Consider the following 20,253-nt stretch of genomic DNA (forward strand, 5'->3'; position numbering starts at 1 on the left):
TTCTTATATTCAAATACTAAGTAATCTTTCTATCTGTTAGACTGCATAATTTATATAAATAAGGGATAAAAATAAAATTTACTTACATAATATATTTCACATATTGTTTTTGATAATTCACTTTTGTCCATTCATCCATTTTTCCGATTTATTTTCCATTATCATGCGCTGGGATTCTGTCGCGGGGCTCCTGGCGGGTTTGGTTCAGAATTTGGCGGGAATTTTCTTAAGTGCCGATGCATTTTCTATTTCGAAACTGGTACAGTGGCTTCCATATATCATCCATTATGTAAATTTCCATTTAAATTTCCAGTATGTGGTTGGCATTTTTGATTTGTTTCTGCGAATCAGAAAACTCCTTATTCGAAAGACAGGATCGCCATGTAATAAATAATCTTCACTTATGATCTCTTGTGGTATATTTATTTAAAACACACTAGATACTCATAGTTTAGTTTATTAGAATCAAGTACAATACTAAATAGTACTCAGTTGACGTTGACTAACTTAGACCGTTCTCTTGATTCTTCATTCTTAACTATATTGATAATAATACTAATCCGGTGATTTCCAGCTATTTACCTCCCGTGCGCTTGTTGATATATTATTGTTTTTACTTGTTTAGTTTGTACACATTATTTAATAAGCTTTTGATTACACTGCAAATTTCACTAGGTCAGAGCGCGTTCCAGTTACACCGATATTTTCAAAACAAATAATATATTTTGGCAAATGTGTGTCACGTTATTAAAAAGATTACTTGAATCTGATGCTTAATTAAATCCCGTTACAAACAATCTATCGAGGAGAAATGTTCGGACGATCAATTAGAAATTCATTTTAATGAACGTGATCCATTTGAAAATAATTTTTATATGACAATTTCATATTTAGAGGAATACATAAACAGCAATTCTTCTCCAGTAATAAATGTCGCACCTCAAAATGTATTAATCACGATCCACTTCAAAATTTTCTTTTGCCTAAAATCAAGCTTCCTACATTTAATGATGAATATGAGCAGTGGCGCGAATTCAAAACCAATTTTATAAATACAATCGATTCAAATGCATCATTAAGTGCAGGTCAAAAGTTTAACTTCTTAAAAGCTGCGTTGGAAGGTTATGCCAAAACGAACGATAGAGGATTTTACTCATTCCCGAGACTACCATGCTGAATGGAATATGCTTTGTGACAAATTCGATCGAAAAAAGTTTCTAGTCGACACCCACTTAAAATCTATTTTCAATTTAAATTCGATACATAAAGGCACATTCATGCAATTCAGAGGGTTAATCGATGAAGTTTCAAAGCATTTATCATGTTTAGAAGGAATGAAGCTTACTAAAAAGTCTCTATGGGATATGAAAATTATTCATGTTGTGTACAATAAATTAGACAAAGTAACTCAAAATAAGTGGAAAGAATATCACACTTCTGTAGAATTGCCTCACCTAAATGAATTTATTGAATTCCTTAAACAGAGACAAGACATATTACAATCTCAAGAAGAGGCTCATTCCTCCTCAATGATTACCGTTAAAAGTCACTCTGGGTTTCAGAAACCTCTACAATCTCGATCACAATTTCATTTATCAATAAATCAAATTCAGTGCAATTTATGCAAGAGTGATCATTTAATATATTCTTGCCCCGAATTTTTAAGATTAACAATTAATGACAGATGGGAAAAGATTAAATCTTTAAAACTGTGTCCGAATTGTTTACGTTTTGGTCACTCCAAGGAAAGATGCAGTAGCGGATCATGTAAGTGTAAACGTAAACACAACACTTTATTACACCAAGATTATTCTCGTTCATATCAGAGTCAAAACACACAGTCAAATGCATACAACAACAACAATCATCAATACAATTCACGAGACACAAATCAATCAGTAGGTGCTCGTAATCATCCAAATGATAGTGACCAGGTGTCACACAATTCACAAGGAATTTCGCATAATATTCAAGCAATTTCAGTCCCAAATCAACAATGCTTAGTTACAGACAGAGATACACAATCTAATATAATTCTGTCGAGAGTAACATTCAAAGTTAAAGACCAAAACAACCAATTGCATCAATGTATAGCTCTGCTCGATTCAGGAGCTCAATCTCATTTGATTACCGAAGAGTTTGTCAAACGGTTAGGGTTTCCATTAACCAATACCGAATTAGCTATTATTGGTATTAACCAAGTGGTTTCTACTTTAAAAAAGAAAACTTCAATTACAATTTTCTCAAACAAAAATAATTTCCAATTTCAATTATCTTGTTATGTAACCAAATTTATTTCAACTATTCCGTTGCAACAATTTGATATCTCTACAATTTCCATTCCTCAAAATATCGAATTGTCTGATCCTACTTTCAATACTCCTCAGAAAGTTGACATGATCATAGGTGCCAGTTTGTTCTGGGAACTGCTATTAGAGGGCAATATTAAATTAGGAAAACATGCACCAGTACTTCAAAATACAAAACTTGGGTAGGTAATATCTGGTACTATAATGAATGCGATATCAACGTCTTTATGCAATTTTTCACAATGCTTCATACCAGAAGACAATCAGTTACGTAAATTTTGGGAAAATGAGATAAATGAACCTATGATGCTATCAAAAGATGACGTCCAGTGTGAGGAATTATTTACCAAACACACTCGAAGAAATGAAAACGGTCAGTTTGTAGTGAAGTTGACCTTCAAATATTCTACCGATTTATTGGTAGATTCAAAAGAAAAACTAATCATATCACTTGAAAACCGATTCAAAACTCATCCTGAATTTTATTGATTATACAAAAATTTTATATATGAATGTATCGATTTAGGTCACACCTAAACCAGGGTGGAAAGTGACATGGTCACTGAACCAACTTATTTTTTCCCCACCATGGCATATACAAGCCTAGTAGTCTGACTACTCAACTTAGAGTGGTCTTCGATGGATCAAGTCCAAGTAGTTCTGGATGATCTCTCAATGAATTACAATATGTTGGACCAAAGGTGCAAAATAACATATTTGAAATTTTAATTAGATTCCGACTATACAAATATGTTGTGTCTGCTGACGATAGTAAAATGTATAGGCAGATCCTTATACATGATGCACACAAGCCCCTTCAACAGATCCTGTGGAGGGACAACCCAGCAGATGAATTTTCAATGTATAAATTAAACACCGTTACGTACGGTTGTACTAGTTCGCCATACTTAGCAATAAAATGCATAAATCAATTAGCAATTAATAACTGTAATACATTACCGACAGCTTCACAGACAATTCTTAATGATTTCTATGTTGATGATCTAGTAACGGGTTCCAATGACCTTTCAGAATTACAAACCCGATGTAAAGATATTTCAGACATATTAAAATCAGCACAATTCATACTTAGAAAATGGGTTACAAATAATCCGAGTGTTCTCATGAACATTCCATGTTGCGATATTCCGAATGAAATTTTAAATTTCGGTGAACACGAAAGCTGTAAAACCTTAGGTGTACAATTTAATAGTAACAAAGGCATTCTAAGTTTTGAAATATCTTCAATTCCACACGATAATTCGATTACTAAGAGAAAGATATTATCTATCATTTCACAGATCTGGGATCCTCTTGGTCTTCTCTCTCCAGTAATTGTACTTTCTAAACTCATAATTCAGAAATTATGGACCCTCAAATTAAATTGGGACGAAAAGGTTCCACATGACATTTATATTAAATGGACACAATTTTACAATCAATTGTCCCAACTCAATCAATTAGAGATTCCTAGGCATGTTCTTGGATCCAATCATTCCATACTAGACATTCATTATTTCTGCGATGCATCTGAATATGCTTATGCAAGCTGTATACAGGTATGGAAATAATTTTTCGGAACATAGGAATACCAATGCAATAAGTAGATTTCTTGATTTGCAATTAACCAGTGTAAATTTCAAGATAACTTCGCGATGTGCCGTGTCTAATTCAATTGTTCGACTGGATATGCTGTACCCACTGAGTTCTCTGATTTGCAATTAACCAGTGTAAATTTCAAATATCAAGTCGGGATGTTTTAAAATGAATTTATTTGTTCGACTATAATCGACTTGTAATAAAGATTACAATGGAACAAATGAATTAATTTTAAAACATCGCGACGTTATATTTTAATTTACACTGGTTAATTACAAATCAGAGAACTCAGTGGGTACAGCATATCCAGTCGAACAATTGAATTAGACACGGCACATCGCGACGTTATCTTGAAATTTACACTGGTTAATTGCAAATCAAGAAATCTACTTATCGTATTGATATTCGTATGTTCCGAAAAATTATTTCCATACCTGTATATTTCCGAAGCATAGATGCAAGTGGCAATTATCAAAGTCATTTAATTTGCTCCAAAAGTAAAGTTGCACCATTAAAGCGACTCACAATTCCAAGATTAGAGTTATCTGCTGCCCTTCTGGGAGCACAATTAACAGCCCAAGTTGTCAGTACACCATCAGTACCGATATACTATTGGTCCGACTCTCAGATAGTAGTATGTTGGATAAAAAAGGATTCTAATCAGTTACAACAATTCGTAGGCAATCGCGTCGCCAAAATTCAACAGTTAACCAACAAGGATGATTGGCATTATGTTAATACAGTATACTCCCTCTATAACGAACACAGTTATTACGAGGTTTCGCTTATAACGAGATACATTAGATGTCCCGTGAAATTTCTATTGAACTATAACCGTCTATAGCGAGGCAAATTTGGTTATAACGAGAGAAAATAAGATCCAAAAACGTGTTTTTTACGTTTTTAGTCCGGTCGTGTCTATAAATAAATACCTTTTCAAACAGCCCCTCAATAAACTTAACTGCAGCCCGCAATAAACTTCTTTACAATGAATAAATACAACTGTTTCACATCTTTAGAAAATATATGATAGAATGATACTGGACCATTTAAAGTAGTTAAAAATAACAGGGTTCTTAAAATTGCAGAAGTAATAGTTTATGTTATCCTTGAAGATACGATTTATACATTATGTAGTTAGAAAAAAATATAAGTACAGCTTTTTTGTTTTAACGTATATCATTGATAATAAAAGTAAACAACTCTTTTATGTTTTAATATATTTCATTGAAAATAAAAGTAAATAACTTTTTTTCAAAAACGCCATTCAAACAATATTTATTAGCATCTTATATTGCTCCGAATGGCTTCACTATAGGAAGTTAATGGTTTAGAAAACCACAGATTCATATGTATGCACAGTATTATGATTGTCTGATATAACGAGATCGGCTTATAACGAGGTAATTAGTCTGTCATTTCAGTTCTCGTTATAGAGGGAGTCTACTGTACTAAAGAAAATCCTTCAGACCTGGCTTCCAGAGGAGTTTTACCAGAGGATCTAGCTAACCGTGAATTATGGGCCAATTTTTCTCCGTGGTCCTATAGACAAGCCCGCACCTTCTGCAATGTCTGCAATCGAACTTCCTGAACAAAAGGTTAAAAGTTCGATGTTATTGGCTACCCATTCTGCACCACTCTATTCTCTCGATTTTCTAATATTTCAACGTTAAAACATGTCGTTAGTTATTGTCTTCGATTTCGTAATAACGCGTGTAAAAAAAGGTCAGAAAGAACGATAGACCCTTTAACTCTTTCCGAAGTAGAACAAGCATCATTGCGGTTAATAAAACTTGCACAATTGGATTCATTTGCGGAGGAAATATCTATTTTAAATTCCAATAAGCCATTACCAATCAAACATAAACTTTCAAATCTTACTCCATTTTTAGATGAAAATCATGTATTACGAGTGGGGGTCGACTTAGATTATCCGGATTAGACTTTACCTCTAAACACCTTTTTACCTATATTAATTTCATCTAACCATCCTTTCACTAAGTTGCTATTTGAACATAAACATAAAGTCCTATTACATGCAGGTCCTCAACTCCTTCTCTCATCAATTCGACAATATTTTTGGCCAATTCGGGGGAGAGACCTTGCAAGAAAAACGGTAATAAATTGTCTTACTTGTTTTAAATTTAAACCTACATTTGCCAGTTGTCCAATGGCCAGTTTGCCCGAAGCTCGCACAACCCCATCACTGCTCATTACAAATCTCACAACAGACTGTTTCCTATCCTGCTTGAAGCGTTTCATAGCTCGACGAGGTATCCCCAATGACATTTATTCAGATAATGGATCCACTTTCGTTGGAGCTCGCAATGAACTTAAACAATTTGGTCAATTTCTTTTAAAAAATAATACTTATATTCACAATTACGCTATTGATCATAATATAAATTGGCATTTCATTCCACCGGTTGCGCCTAATTTTGGCGGTCTTTGGGAGGCGGCAGTTAAAAGCATGAAACACCATTTAAAGAGGGTGTTACTCGACAAAAAACTTATCTACGAAGATTTCAATTCTTTGCTAATTCAGATCGAGGGAGTCTTAAATTCTAGACCTATGTTTGCACTCTCTAATGACCCACCTGACCTAACGCCACTTACTCCTTCCCATTTCCCGATTGGCCGTCCTATTACAACCATTCCCGATACTGACTTAAGAACAATCCCAATAGGCAGGCTCTCCAACTACAAAACGATTCGTCATATGTATCAACAATTTTGGAATCGTTATGTGAAAGAATACGTTTCGCAACTGCAACAGCAATACAAATGGAAAGAATCTTCGTCTCATTTGAAGATTGGAACTTTAGTGTTAATTCGCAGTTATCAACAACCACCATGTAGATGGCCTTTGGGAAGTATTATTAACTTGCATTCCGGTAAAGATAAACTTTCAAGAGTGGCAGAGGTAAAAACAGACAATAAGACTGTTATTCGTTCTGTTCGTCATTTGTGTCCGTTACCAATGCAGCAAGAGAGTGTTGTATGCTCTATATGTTACTGACTTACTAATAATGGTATTTTCCTTTTAATAACTTCCTCTTTCAATATGGGTAACCAGATCCTATTACATTCTGCCGAGGAATTTGCGACACAATTGGTCTCATTTAGCATAATTAGAGCCGCTTCATTGATTTTTATCTTTTTACCATCCGTTTCTTTTAGGACTATATTTGAATCATTCCATTGAATCCTATGTTCATTATGCCATGCGTGTTTACATATTTGAGATCTATCAAATTCTCTATTTTTAATATAAGATTGATGTTGACTTATTCTAACATTTAATGGCCTTGATGTTTCACCTAAATAAAACTGATCGCATTCACAAGGTATTTTATAAATGCAATTCTTTGTCATTTCTTGTTCATTGTTAGGTTTGGTTTTGGACAAAATAGATCTCAACGTGTTTGTTGTTTTGAATGTTGTTGAAATGTTTAATTTATTTGCTATCCTTTTAAGTTTTTCTGATAATCCTTTTATGTATGGTATTGTAATTTTCCTCGTATTATTCCTTGTTGTTCTGTTATATTCGATCGATTGTTGAAAACTCCCTATTTATAAACGATAAAGAATAATTATTTTTTAATAAAACAGATGTTAACAAATATTTTTCCTCCAAGAACGAATTTTCGTTAGAACAAGTAATTTTGGCTCTATCATATAAGGATCTTCACCCTCGATTAATTTGTTTCTGATCCTAGAGATGGCTCTACTACGGCATACTACTGTGGTAATTTTTTTAACTTAATCGTAGATTTCTACATGATGACTCTGTAATATTTTCAAACCCTAACATAAATTGCAGTTTTCTGTCATTATATCAATTGGCTGAGTTGCCAAGTTGTGTAAACAGTAATTTTATCAAATACCTACGCTATAACTTATAATACTAGTAGACCAAGTAAGCAAAGATATCTTTAACACCATCTTTATGTATAATACTTTACTGCTCTGCTGTGTCAGTCGGAATATAATAATTATCTAAACAATTTTATCGACAACGAAATTATTGCTGCTATATCTGTGAATATCATATTACCATTAAATTGGTACATCATATTATATTACATTTTTGTTGAGAGTTAAAAATTAAATGATCTGGTATTATGTAATATTTATACTATCTCAGTCTTTATGGATTAATACATTTTACTATGTCTTCCTCTTCATCAAATTAGTTCATAATAGAAATAGCAAGCAAGAAATCATTTACTTGAATTTACAGTCCGTAAACAAAAAATCCTTTTTGATTCGCTTTCCGTATCAGTTATTTTTAACGGGACTGATTGTATTTTTATTTTAATTTTGTTTAGGCTTCTCAATACCATAGTGAAAAGTAATCACATTTTTATCTCGAAAAAGAAAATATAACGATCATATCACAGCTACAGAGGAAAATTAATTACATTTACTTTTAAGTAAAGTGCATACTCAATTTTTAATTGTAATTAATTTGTTCCCAGCTCTGATATCTAATAAAAAGTCTATATTGTACCAAAGTATCGTTATATTATAAGCGTTGACAGTACACGCAAAAATTTTAACATCGCATACATTTGCCTTTCGAACTAATAGTAAACATATGAAATAATAAACAACTGCCACAAGACTGGAATACCGGAGTAATTATTCCACTACATAAAAAGGGAGATCAGCTTCAATGTAAAAACTACCGGGCAATAACGCTACTGACTGTGGCATATAAAATACTGTCAAATATTGTGTATGACCGATTGAGACCATATGCGGAACAAATAGTTGGGGGATATCAATGTGGTTTCCGCATGCAGAAGTCCACAATAGATCAGATCTTCGTCTTGAGGCAAATCTTGGAAAAGACTAGTGAATTTAATATAGACACACATCATCTTTTCATTGACTTTGAGAGTGCCTATGATAGCATCCATCGAGAATTTCTGATCCATGCACTGAAAGAGTTTAATATTCCAACTCAACTCATTGATATCATAAAAGAAACACTTAAAGTACAAAGCAAAATTCGAATTCAAAACGAACTAACAGATACAATTCATGTGAGAACGGGCCTACGACAGGGAGATGCCCTATCCTGTATTCTATTCAACATCACATTAGAGAAAATAATTAGGGAGTCAAAATTCAACACCAGAGGAACAATAATAACAAAAAGTGTACAAATATTGGATTTGCAGATGATGTTGATATCATAGCTAGAAGCGAAAGAGAAATGATAGAAGCATTTAATGCGATAGAAAGAGCGGCACAAAACAGTGGCCTAAACATTAATGAAATAAAAACCAAATACATGAAGGCCAGTAAATCGACAGGCCAAAGGAACCTACAGAATCTGACAATAGGAGACGAGAACATCGAAAGCGTGAAAAATTTTACATACCTAGGTTCACTAGTTACCGCAGATAACAATGTCAGTGAAGAAATTAAGAGAAGATATCGCTAATAAAACATATAATGGACTAATTAAACATCTAAGATCTAACAACATCAAAAGAAAAACCAAATGCAAAATATACAAGACCCTGATAAAACCGGTACTTGTATATGGATCAGAGACATGGACACTGTCGAAAAGTGATGAAAACCTATTAGGCACATTTGAACGAAAAATCCTTAGACACATATATAAGGGGGTAAAGGAAAATGACATATATGGCGCAGAAGATATAACTTTGAACTATACACAGCATACAATGAACCCGAGATCATAACATCCATAAAGATCGGACGTCTGCGCTGGATGGACCATGTTGAACGAATGTTGGAGACTGAAACACCAAAACACCATTATGAGGCAAACACCAGTAGGAAGAAGGTCAAAGGGAAGACCCGATACATGGGACAAGTGAAACAGGATCTGAAAATGTAAGGGAGTATGCAAAATATTCTTCTTGAATACCCTAGATATTTCCGAGAAAACCATCAGAACTGTTGTGAAAAAGAACAACAACTGTACTGTCAAAGGCATTCAGGATGAAGATCTTAGAGGAAGACACAATAATCATCACCAGATTAATCCATCTCTACGACGACGTCAGGGATCATCTTAACTCCATTCCGAGAATCGAGAGTCATTATTGTAGATCTCGTTCTAAACGCGAATATATAGAAGGCGGTCTTACCATTGCTGCTTTACACCGAAATTATGTTAATAAATGTGTTTCTAAGGATAAACAATATATTCCACACCAAACGCATGATCACATTTTTGTAATAGACTTTAATATCTCCTGTCAGCCCAAGAAAGACCAGTGTGAAGAATGTACATTCTCTAATAATGCTGACGATAAACCAAGTTTACAAGCGAAACAAAAACCAGATGAGAGAGAAAATTCTTTCAAAATCAGAAAAAGAAAAAGACAAACAAAAAGTTACTGAGATATTTATAGTTGCAGTATATGACTTGCAGGCTGTAATGCCTTGTCCACAGGGCGAGGTCTCTAGTGTTTATTATATTTCGAAAGTAAATGTACTTAATTTTACAATTACCGGTTTGTGGCTCTTTTGTATTGAAGTAGCGATATATAGCGAGTATATATACAATACATACAACACAATACAAAATATACAAAATATCAAGTTTTAAATTTTCAAGATTTTGATTTTACGTGGTAGATCAACTATTAGACGGTCGGTAAGGAATAAACAAAAGATTAATAGATTTACTTATCGTTTAACTAAATGTAATCCTCTCCTACTACTCTTTTTAAAAGGCATATTGTCCGAATACTAAAACTAATTCTAATACTAATATAACAATTACCACTAATACGTTATGCACTGTGGCGTACCCAGGGGGGTTTTGGGGGGTTACACCCCCCTTCCCCAGGGCATATAAAGTAAAAAATATATAAAGAATAGTAGGAAAATGTAACTTGTCTTTCACACATAATACAAAAAATCCAAAAGGCTAATTGAATAATTAAATTACCACGTTAAATATGTAGAACATAATAATTATTGTATAAATACATCATCATCTTGGTGCTACAGCCCTTAGAGGGCCTCGACCTTCTCAAGCTTTCTACGCCATTCTGTTCTGTCCCTTGCTTGCATTTTCCAGTTGCCGACTCCGATCTTCTCCGCATCTTGTGTTACCCCATCCATCCACCTCAGCTTTGGTCTACCACGTCTTCTCACTCCCATGGGTTGCGCTGTTAGAATCTTTTTTATCATAATTGTATAAATACACAATAATTAATAATATTTTTCGTTATATTTAGATATAGATACCTAATATTAGGCTTATGACAGAAGTAGACAGGTGGTAGACATTGTGGACTATCACGGGTTGTGTTTCTCTGCATGTGCTAGCAGTAGAAAAGACACATCTCTATGAGAAAAGAGAACATTTGACAACAGCTATAAAAAAGAAGAAAGGGAAAGATCAATGGAAAGATGGCAAGAAGAGGAGAACAACAAGGCAGATGTTGCCCAGTGGACCAAGATGCTGATCCCGAGCCTAAGGAGACTGGTTAGATTGTCTGTTTTAGGGCGTATCTTCACAGGTTCAGAAAGACAGATACAGATAAATGCCTATACTGCGAATATTCCGACATTGTTACTCACACAATGCTGGAGTATAATAGATGTACAGTGGAGAAAAACAGAATGTATAAAGAAATAGGTATAAACTCTGTGACTGTAAGAGAGATAATCGTGAAGATGGCGGGAAGTACGGAGGGATGGAATAGAGTTCACAATTACATCCGAGCAGTCATTAAAAAGAAAGAAGAAGAAAGGAAACACCAACCGGGCCAACGACAGAGATAAGATCTAATTACTATTTTAATGGGAATAAGCCGCAATTTACGGTTAAAATAAGTTTATTGACGTTTGAATCTTTGATCTTGCACTGATAACTTGTTTATACTCCAACAATTAATATAAAAAAGAATAGTAGTTGGTACCTAAGTACATCTAGTCTTCATCGACCTAGAAAAGGCGTATGATACAGGTCCAAGACTTAAATTGTGGCAAGCTTTACAACAACTCGACATTGGTCCATACCTTTTAGGAATAATCACAGTAGTATACAGGGATAACACTACTTACCTAAAAATCGGAAATAGACTATCAGAGCCAATAAAAGTAACTAAAGGACTAAAACAAGATTGCAGTATGTCACCCTTACTGTTTAATTTATATATTGAGGCAGTCCTCCAAAATTGGAAAAACCACTGCCAGGGAATGGGAATCCACATAGGAAATGACGTAGTGTTCTCCCTGAACTTTGCGGATGACCAAGTCGTCCTAGCTCAAGATTCTTATGATCTAGAATTTATGATGAAGCCTCTATACAGAGAATATGTAAATGGAAGTTACAAGTCAGCATGAAGAAAACAGAATATTTACTTATCAATTCAGATGCAAGGTTTGAAGTTGATCTACGAGGACGTGGAAATCAAACAAGTGGAAAAATTTAAATATTTAAGTGCACTCATTGGGACAAACCGAAATTAAACACCGAATTTATCAGGGACGTAAAATTGTAGGATATCTGAACTCCTTATGGTGGGATCGCAACATTTCCAAAAGGAACAAAAAAAGAATAGGGCAAACCATGGTTGAATCAGTTCTTTGGTATGGCTCTGAAGTATGGACAATTAATGCAGACCTGAAGAGAAGATTGTTAGCAGTTGAAATGGATTATTTGAGAAGAAGTGCTAGAACATCAAGGCAGGAAAGGAAGACCAACGAATGTATAAGAAATAAGATGAATGCTACAGAAACGGTCATTGAGAGAATAGAAAGAAGAGGTTCAAAATGGTTTGGACACCTATTGAGAATGCCTGACGAATGTTGGCCTTAAAAACTTCACAAATTAAAGCCCCCTGGAAGAAGAAAAAGAGATAGAACTTGACGCTCATGGAATGAAGGAATTAGAAGAGCGATGGAATCAAAAGGTTTGGAGGAGGAGCATGCCTTAAACCGGCGGAGAAGAACGGGAATACGGCGATAGCCGTCTCCAAAATGTATTGTATTTACAAGTTGGATTAATGTAAAACGTTAATAAACTTATTTTAACCTTCAATTGTGGCTTATTCCCATTAAAATAGTAATTACGTTAAAATGTCACAAGAAAATAGCTTCAGAACAATAGATAAGATTTAGATAAGAGAAGGGAGTGTTCCAAAAAGTGAGTGTCGTCAGTCTTACAGTGACCTCCCCACCTCTTTCGGAGTACGGTACGGGACTCCACATCCCTTTTGGAGTACGGTACGTGCGACAGTCAAATGCACACAAGTAAGAGTGGGTGGTTTTAGTTGGTATGCAGGATAATAAATACCTGAATCTTTGGCACTGCTATCTTTAGTAGTTTAAATTAAACTAAAACCCAAATTTTAGAGACTCACAATGGAGGTAGCATAAAAAAATTTCAAAACCCAACCCTCCGAAAAATTGTGAGTACGCCACTGGTTATGCAAGGAGCACTTTTGTTTATAAATACTAAAATAAATAACTAAAAACGCCTAAATAGTTTTGTAAAACTAAATACTTTTTTTATAGATATATTATAGAGTGTAAATTTTATAATATCGTACTTTCAAAATAAAAGTTGCAGTATCTACTATTGTGTAACTCTGTAAGTTTCAGCATGACCGGTTCAAAATTCAAACCCATAACATTTATATTAAATTTTGTTATAATCTGCGAAAGTGTTATACAAAGTAATTGATATGGCAACCCTGTTAGTATGACGTTTCGTTTGAAGCGTTTCGAAGCAGAAAGTAATGCTATCTATCGATGATAAATACTACCATTGTTTCAGATGGAGCCATCTCCCTACATTACAATTTGAAGGCGGCAGTTCAAGACATAACGTTGACTTGTTTAACGAGATTTTTCATATGTTTAGGAAAAAATATTTAACGTTTTATTGCAAATATTTTCCACTTTTACAGTTTTATATATGTTTTTATTAAAAAAAATTTCGGTTTCTTCCGGTAACTTTATTATAAGCCGAAACATATTATTTTTTCCTATTGGGACAAAACTGTAAATTCAAAAATTTTCAAAAAATTCATAAATATTTCTTATAATTATATCTTGATGCTGTAATAAAATTAACAAAATTTTATGTTTGGTTTTCCCGCTTTATACTTGGAAAAAAGTAGTTTTTTTGAGTTTTTTCAAAAACGAAAACATGAAGTTTACTTAAAAGTTGTCAAAATACTACTGGTTATCACATATACCTTCTCAATTTTTTTCAAATTTTTTGAATTTGGAGTTTGCCTTTTGGGGGGTGCAGATCAACCTTAATGATTCCCTTTTTAATATTAATATTGTGATTTGATTTGAAATTTAAATATCTGTTGATGTGTGTTGGTTTTCTATACACCTGAGTCTCATATCCAGCATCGTTCTTAGAGATTAAAACATCCAGGAAAGGTAGTGTGTTATTATATTCCTTTTCCATGGTAAATGTTATTGTCTCTTCTTTATCGTTTATATCATATAGGAATGTGTCCAACAACTCTGATCCATGAGGCCATATTGAGAATACATCATCTACATATCTCCACAATACTATGGGTTTTAAATTTTGTTTAAAAATAATATTTGTTTCAAAATCTTCCATAAATATATCAGCTAATAATGGAGATAAACTAGAGCCCATTGCTAGACCAAAATTTTGTTATAGCTGATATGTTTAGTCTTGTTCTAGTTGTCAATGTGTCATCATTCTCTAATTTTGTCTTGACTATTTTTAAAGTCTTATCTAATGGCACATTCGTAAATAAACTATTTATGTCAAAACTTACCAAAGTATTATTTGAATTAAATTCATTGATAATTTATTTAAAAAATGTTGTGTATTTTTTAAAAATGTGTCATTTTTATTTGCAATTGGTTTTAAAATATTTAATAAAAATTTTGATATTTCACTACAAGGAGAATTCATGGTATAGTATTTTTAAAGTCAGTTGAAACACCCAAAAAACTGGTTGCCCACAAACATTAAAAGAATAATATCATATTACCAGACATGGGCGCATCATTTATTTGTATATTCAAATATAGATTAACGAAGAACAGAATAAGGTCAATTTTAATTTACTTAACTGTCGTAAAGTACATAAGTGTATAAAAAAGTTTTTTACATATCATATTTAGCAACAAAAATAATTTATATATAATGGCAATAGACCATATTGACAGTATAATGATTTAAAACAGTTATTATACTTCGTAAAATAATAAACATTTTAGCTGTACAGCACTGGCATGAATCAACAGCGTTTCTTATCTGTACACCATCGCCTCCGGCTGGAAGCGAACCTTCAAGTAGCCTGTTAAATATTGGTGATTTTGAATAACATATCAATGTCCAATATTTATTTGATGGAATGTATCTTTCATTCTCTCTTTCTTCTATCTCTTTCCTACGAAGTACGGGGATTGTTCAACATTGACGCGTGTTATTTATACTTTAACTTGATTACCGGTAAATGTAATATTGAACTGCCCTTATAAATCTCGTCGGAGTGAAATGTTTCAACTGACTTTATAAATACTATACTACAAATGGGTCTAAGTGGTATAATTGTTTTATGAATTTCGGAACTCCATAAAAATTAGGGGTCTTACTATAATGAGGTGTAATGATACAGTTCCACATAGTTTGGTTTCGGATTTAGCTTCTTCCAAATCCATAACAACAGAGGTTGCAAAATCCATGAAAATTTACAATGCAGTTGCACCCAGGTTTTATACACTGCCTAAAGTTCACAAACCCACTATTTCTATGAGGCCTATTGTCTCTTCCATTGATGCTCCCCATAGTAAACTTGCTAAACACCTTACAGATATTCTCACAATTTCCTACAACAAATCCAATGAATTCTATATTAGAGATCCTTTCACGTTTAGTAACTTCATTAACAATGTTAAAGTTCCGAATAATTATATATTGATTAGTCTAGATGTTGTGTCAGTGTTTACAAACTTACCACTAGATGCTATTTTGAACAGCATCAAAAATAACTGGAACAGCATCTCTCCGCATACAAGATCAGGTTAGATGATTTCATAAGAATTTTAACATTTATATTTGACTCTAACATCTTTTTGTTCAATGGTAATTTTTTTAACAAATATTTGGCACTCCAATGGGCAGTAAAATTTCCCAAATACTATGTAACTTTGTTTTGGATGAACTTATAACAACGTGTAAAGAAAATATACCATTTCACATACCTTTTATTAAACGATATGTAGATGATTTGATTTTATCGGTCCCTGAAAACAAAGTAACTGATGTTTTAAACACATTAACTCCCAATGTGAACACCTAAAGTTTACGGTTGAGAGAGAGGCAGATGGTATGATTCCTTTTTTAGATATACTTATTCATCGTGGCAGTAATTGCATGCTAAGAACGGAGTGGTATCGTAAACCTTGTTTTAGTAACCGTTTCATAAATTTTCATTCTCAACATCCATTCAAGATGAAAACAAATTTGGTTTTGGCCTTAAAAACTAGGGTTACTACCTTGTCACACATCGATTTCAGGGACAAGGGAGTAAAAAAGTTGAGATCTATACTACTAGAGAACTCCTACCCCATAGGGCTTTTAAATAAACTCATTTTCGGTTCTCCGTTTCCCTCACAATTTTCCAACAACCAAAATTTTCATAACAATGAGGTCCGACAATTGACATTGACATATAACACTTCAATAATACCATCTAAAATAACTTATGGTTCCTTACCCTACATTCCAGTTCTGACACCTAAGCTAACATTTTCAAAAATGTTAATGGCTTGAAAATTACAACTAAGAATGTGAAAACGGTATCGAAGTTATACACAAAGGCAAAAGATCCTTTCACAATACAGGAGTCATCGAATGTTGTTTATTCTATACCATGTGCCAATAGCAACAACGTTTACATCGGAGAATCATCTCGTAATTTCCACATCAGGGAGATCTCACATCGTAGTGACATAAAAACCAACAAAATAAATGCATGTGCACTCACAGAACATGCAATAACTCGGAAACATGAGTTCAATTTCAAGGATTCCTGTATTTTGGCAAAAGAAAAAAAACATGCAAAACGTGTTTTCTTGGAAATGTGTTTCATAAAATCTAGTATATCTTGCATTAATAAAAAGTCTGACAGATAAATTGAGCAAAATTTATTGTTATTTACTTGAAAAACATCAAAAATAAAATAAATATTAACTTAACATATACTTGTATGCATAACTGGTTGCATACCATTAAGATAGGTTTAATAATTAAAAATTAAAACTACCCAAATATGGGCCTCTTTGTTTCTTGAAAATAAATAGAACAAATAATTACACTTTGGTCACATTGTTTTTTCTTTCTGTTCTCCATGTTATCAGAGTTAAAACATATCTACTATCAAAATATGTCATGAAATAAACTAAGTTTTACTATCCTGACCAAAATTTTTAGAATGTATTGTCCATTATATTTTATATTTGTGTTATTAATGTTGAGTGTCGAAAGTTTATTTTAAATAATCTCAATGACTAGTAAGTTGCAGTGACGAATTGTGATATTTTGTAAATATTTACACATTTTATATATATCCTATAGGATCTAGTCTTTCACCCATTCTAAGTAGCTATGTCATGGATGATGTTATCAGTGATTGTATCAACAATTGCACTTTTTTCATTCCTTTTATTAAAAGATATGTAGATGATTGAGTTTTGGCACTTCCTAAACACAAAATTCATGAAACAGTCAACATTTTCATCAATCATAATCAACATATACAATTTACAGTTGAGGAAGAGGTACATAATTCTCTACCATTCCTTGACATGAGAATTGTAAGAAATGCAGACAATATGTTGAAAACCAGATGGTTCAGAAAATCCATATGTAGTAATAGATTTATAAGCTATTACTCTCATCATCCAAATAAGATGAAAATGAACCTTATAACAGAATTAAAAGAACGTGTTTTAAAGCTTTCTCATCCAGATTATCTACAAGAAGATCTTCAATTGTTAAAAAATATTTTAATTGAAAACTCTTATCCTCCAGATATGCTACATAGGATGCTTTTTTCTAATATTGTTAATATAAATAACTTAACACCATTTTTTGCTAAATCTCAAAACATTGTATCTAACAATCAGAACATCTATTATCATTCACTACCTTTTATACCATCATTAACACCTAAATTAATACAAACACTAAAGGTTATTGACAATATAAAAATAGCAACAAAGAACATCAAAACTATTTCATCTTTATATTCCAAAACTAAATATCCTATAAACAAATTTGAAAAAACAAATGTAGTATACAGATTAGTTGTACTCAGTGTGAAGCTGAGTATGTTGGTGAGAACGGAAGAAATCTTTCAAATCGCATTATTCCTCACAAAAGTGATTGCAAAATTAAAAAACCATCTTGTGCTTTGGCAGAGCATGTAATCGATAAAGACCATATTATGGATTTTAATAACATTAAAATTTTATGTAGTGAAAATAATAAATTCAAAAGGACTTTTTTGGAAATGGTTTGTATTAGCAAAAGGGATAATAATTTAAACAAAAGATCAGAAATTCAAAATCTAAGCAAAATTTATAATTATATTATTTCTTTATAATTTATATATGAAACTTGTAAAATATCACATTTTGATTTAATTTTCCATATATCTGTTACATTTTTTCAGACATCTATCAATGGTGAATAAATCTTCTTCTTTTTTGTTACTAAACAAAAAAGAATTTTTAAACAAAATTTTATTTTTGGCAATATAATTGCCAAAAATAAAAATTTTTAAGTTGGCATTTATGACATTGAGTCTTATTTGTAATTAGTCGCTATTTTAACTTATTTATAAATTCAATTGTTTTTGTGTTAAGAAAATGTTTTCAAAATTATATTAAAATTTCAGAGAAACATTTATTGGTGTGTATTGGTGTATTTATTATTATTTTGTGAGTTAACAAAAAATTTTTTTCTTTCTAGTTCTCCTTTGTAAAATATTTTGTCTTTTTTAGCAGCTCTTGATAATAATTGTAAACACAATTGAAAGCTGCTCGAGATAATAAATAGTTAACCAATGGCCCCTTTTATTGACTCCAACCCATCCAAAACATATATATATATATATATATACAGATTGAACGAATTTAAAACGGAACATACGAAATCAATGTATTTCGGCTCAACTCCGCTCTAAGTGGTTGGCCAACAAAAGGTTGTCAAATAATTATATTATAAAAATCCAATACTTCAGCGGGCTGCTGGATTCTGAATTCATTCAAGAACAAGTCAAAACTCCACCCAAATAGGTTGCCTAGAATCACTGTGAAAACTAGACTACACAAGCAGTTATTATGCTGTCAAACCACTTATCGTTTCCTTATAGTCCAAGAGATAGAGCCGAAATTTTGAACTGATCAGTAATATGACATTTCTCTATTGGAATATATTCATTGTAACTGGGTTAAGACTTTGCCTTACAGGCGGACGCCCCTCGTGGTACAGGGGGTGGCTATACAGGGATGAAGTTGTAATTTTTTTCAGAAAAATTAACGATCGATAATATGGCTGAAAATTTGCCCAGAGTAAGATCTTGGTATAACCAGACGAAATCCCAAAGGGGGGACGCCAGAGTGGATACATAAGGGGTGGCGGACAGGGGTGAAATTGAAATTTTTTGGGGAAAAATTAACGATAAGTAATATGTCCGCCATTTTCATGGCTCATTATTTAGCCCCTAAAAACTCTAAATCCAAAAGGGTGGACAGCTGGGTTGGTACAGAGAGCCATAAAACAGGGTCAAATGTACCACTTGCATGCGCATTTTAGGTCTCGGTAACAATTTTCAAACTGATTTTATTATGATATTTTTATACCGATTGATTTGAAAATTTGTATGCTCACTTCTGTTACTATTCTGAGAAGCGCCAAGTAGAGTTTTCCTCAAAATTTTCCAAAAAAATTTCCGTAAATGAAAATGTTCGTAATTTTTTGAGGTAAAATCTAATTTATAGAATCCTTTCGATTTTCTGTAAGTTATACCAGGATTTTTTTCCAAAAATTTTCAAACGATTTTTCCGATAAGAAAAAAAACTTTTCTAAAACATTTGATAAAACTCTACGTCATCGTCTGAATCTTTTATAGAATATTTTGTAGTTTTAAAATGATATTATGATAATGTTTTTTTTTCAAACTAAAGTCATATTTACTTTACAAATCACATTTTTTTCTTAAATATAAATATTTTACGAATTAATTTTTAATTGAATAAATGTTTGATATTTGATATTTTATTAAATTAAAGTAATTTTATAATGTTAACTATTAAATATTTTTGGTAT

At 32.6% G+C, this 20,253-nt stretch overlaps 1 protein-coding gene across 3 annotated transcripts in view; it reads right to left on the bottom strand.

Moving 5' to 3' along the window:
• The window catches only part of LOC140434715 (7SK snRNA methylphosphate capping enzyme-like), a 180,682-nt gene that overhangs the window by 43,950 nt on the left and 116,479 nt on the right, over nucleotides 1-20,253 (bottom strand). Inside the window, exon 8 of one of the 3 annotated variants that reach the window (XM_072523180.1) lies at nucleotides 15,620-15,746. The exons of the other annotated variants lie outside the window; for them this stretch is intronic. Coding sequence (XP_072379281.1) covers nucleotides 15,737-15,746 — 10 coding nt within the window. The 3' untranslated portion in view covers nucleotides 15,620-15,736. Of the gene's footprint in view, nucleotides 1-15,619; nucleotides 15,747-20,253 lie in introns of those variants that run through there. 3 annotated transcript variants of the gene reach the window in all.

The sequence above is a fragment of the Diabrotica undecimpunctata genome, chromosome 2, assembly GCF_040954645.1.
Source record: "Diabrotica undecimpunctata isolate CICGRU chromosome 2, icDiaUnde3, whole genome shotgun sequence".
Classification (NCBI taxonomy): domain Eukaryota; kingdom Metazoa; phylum Arthropoda; class Insecta; order Coleoptera; family Chrysomelidae; genus Diabrotica; species Diabrotica undecimpunctata.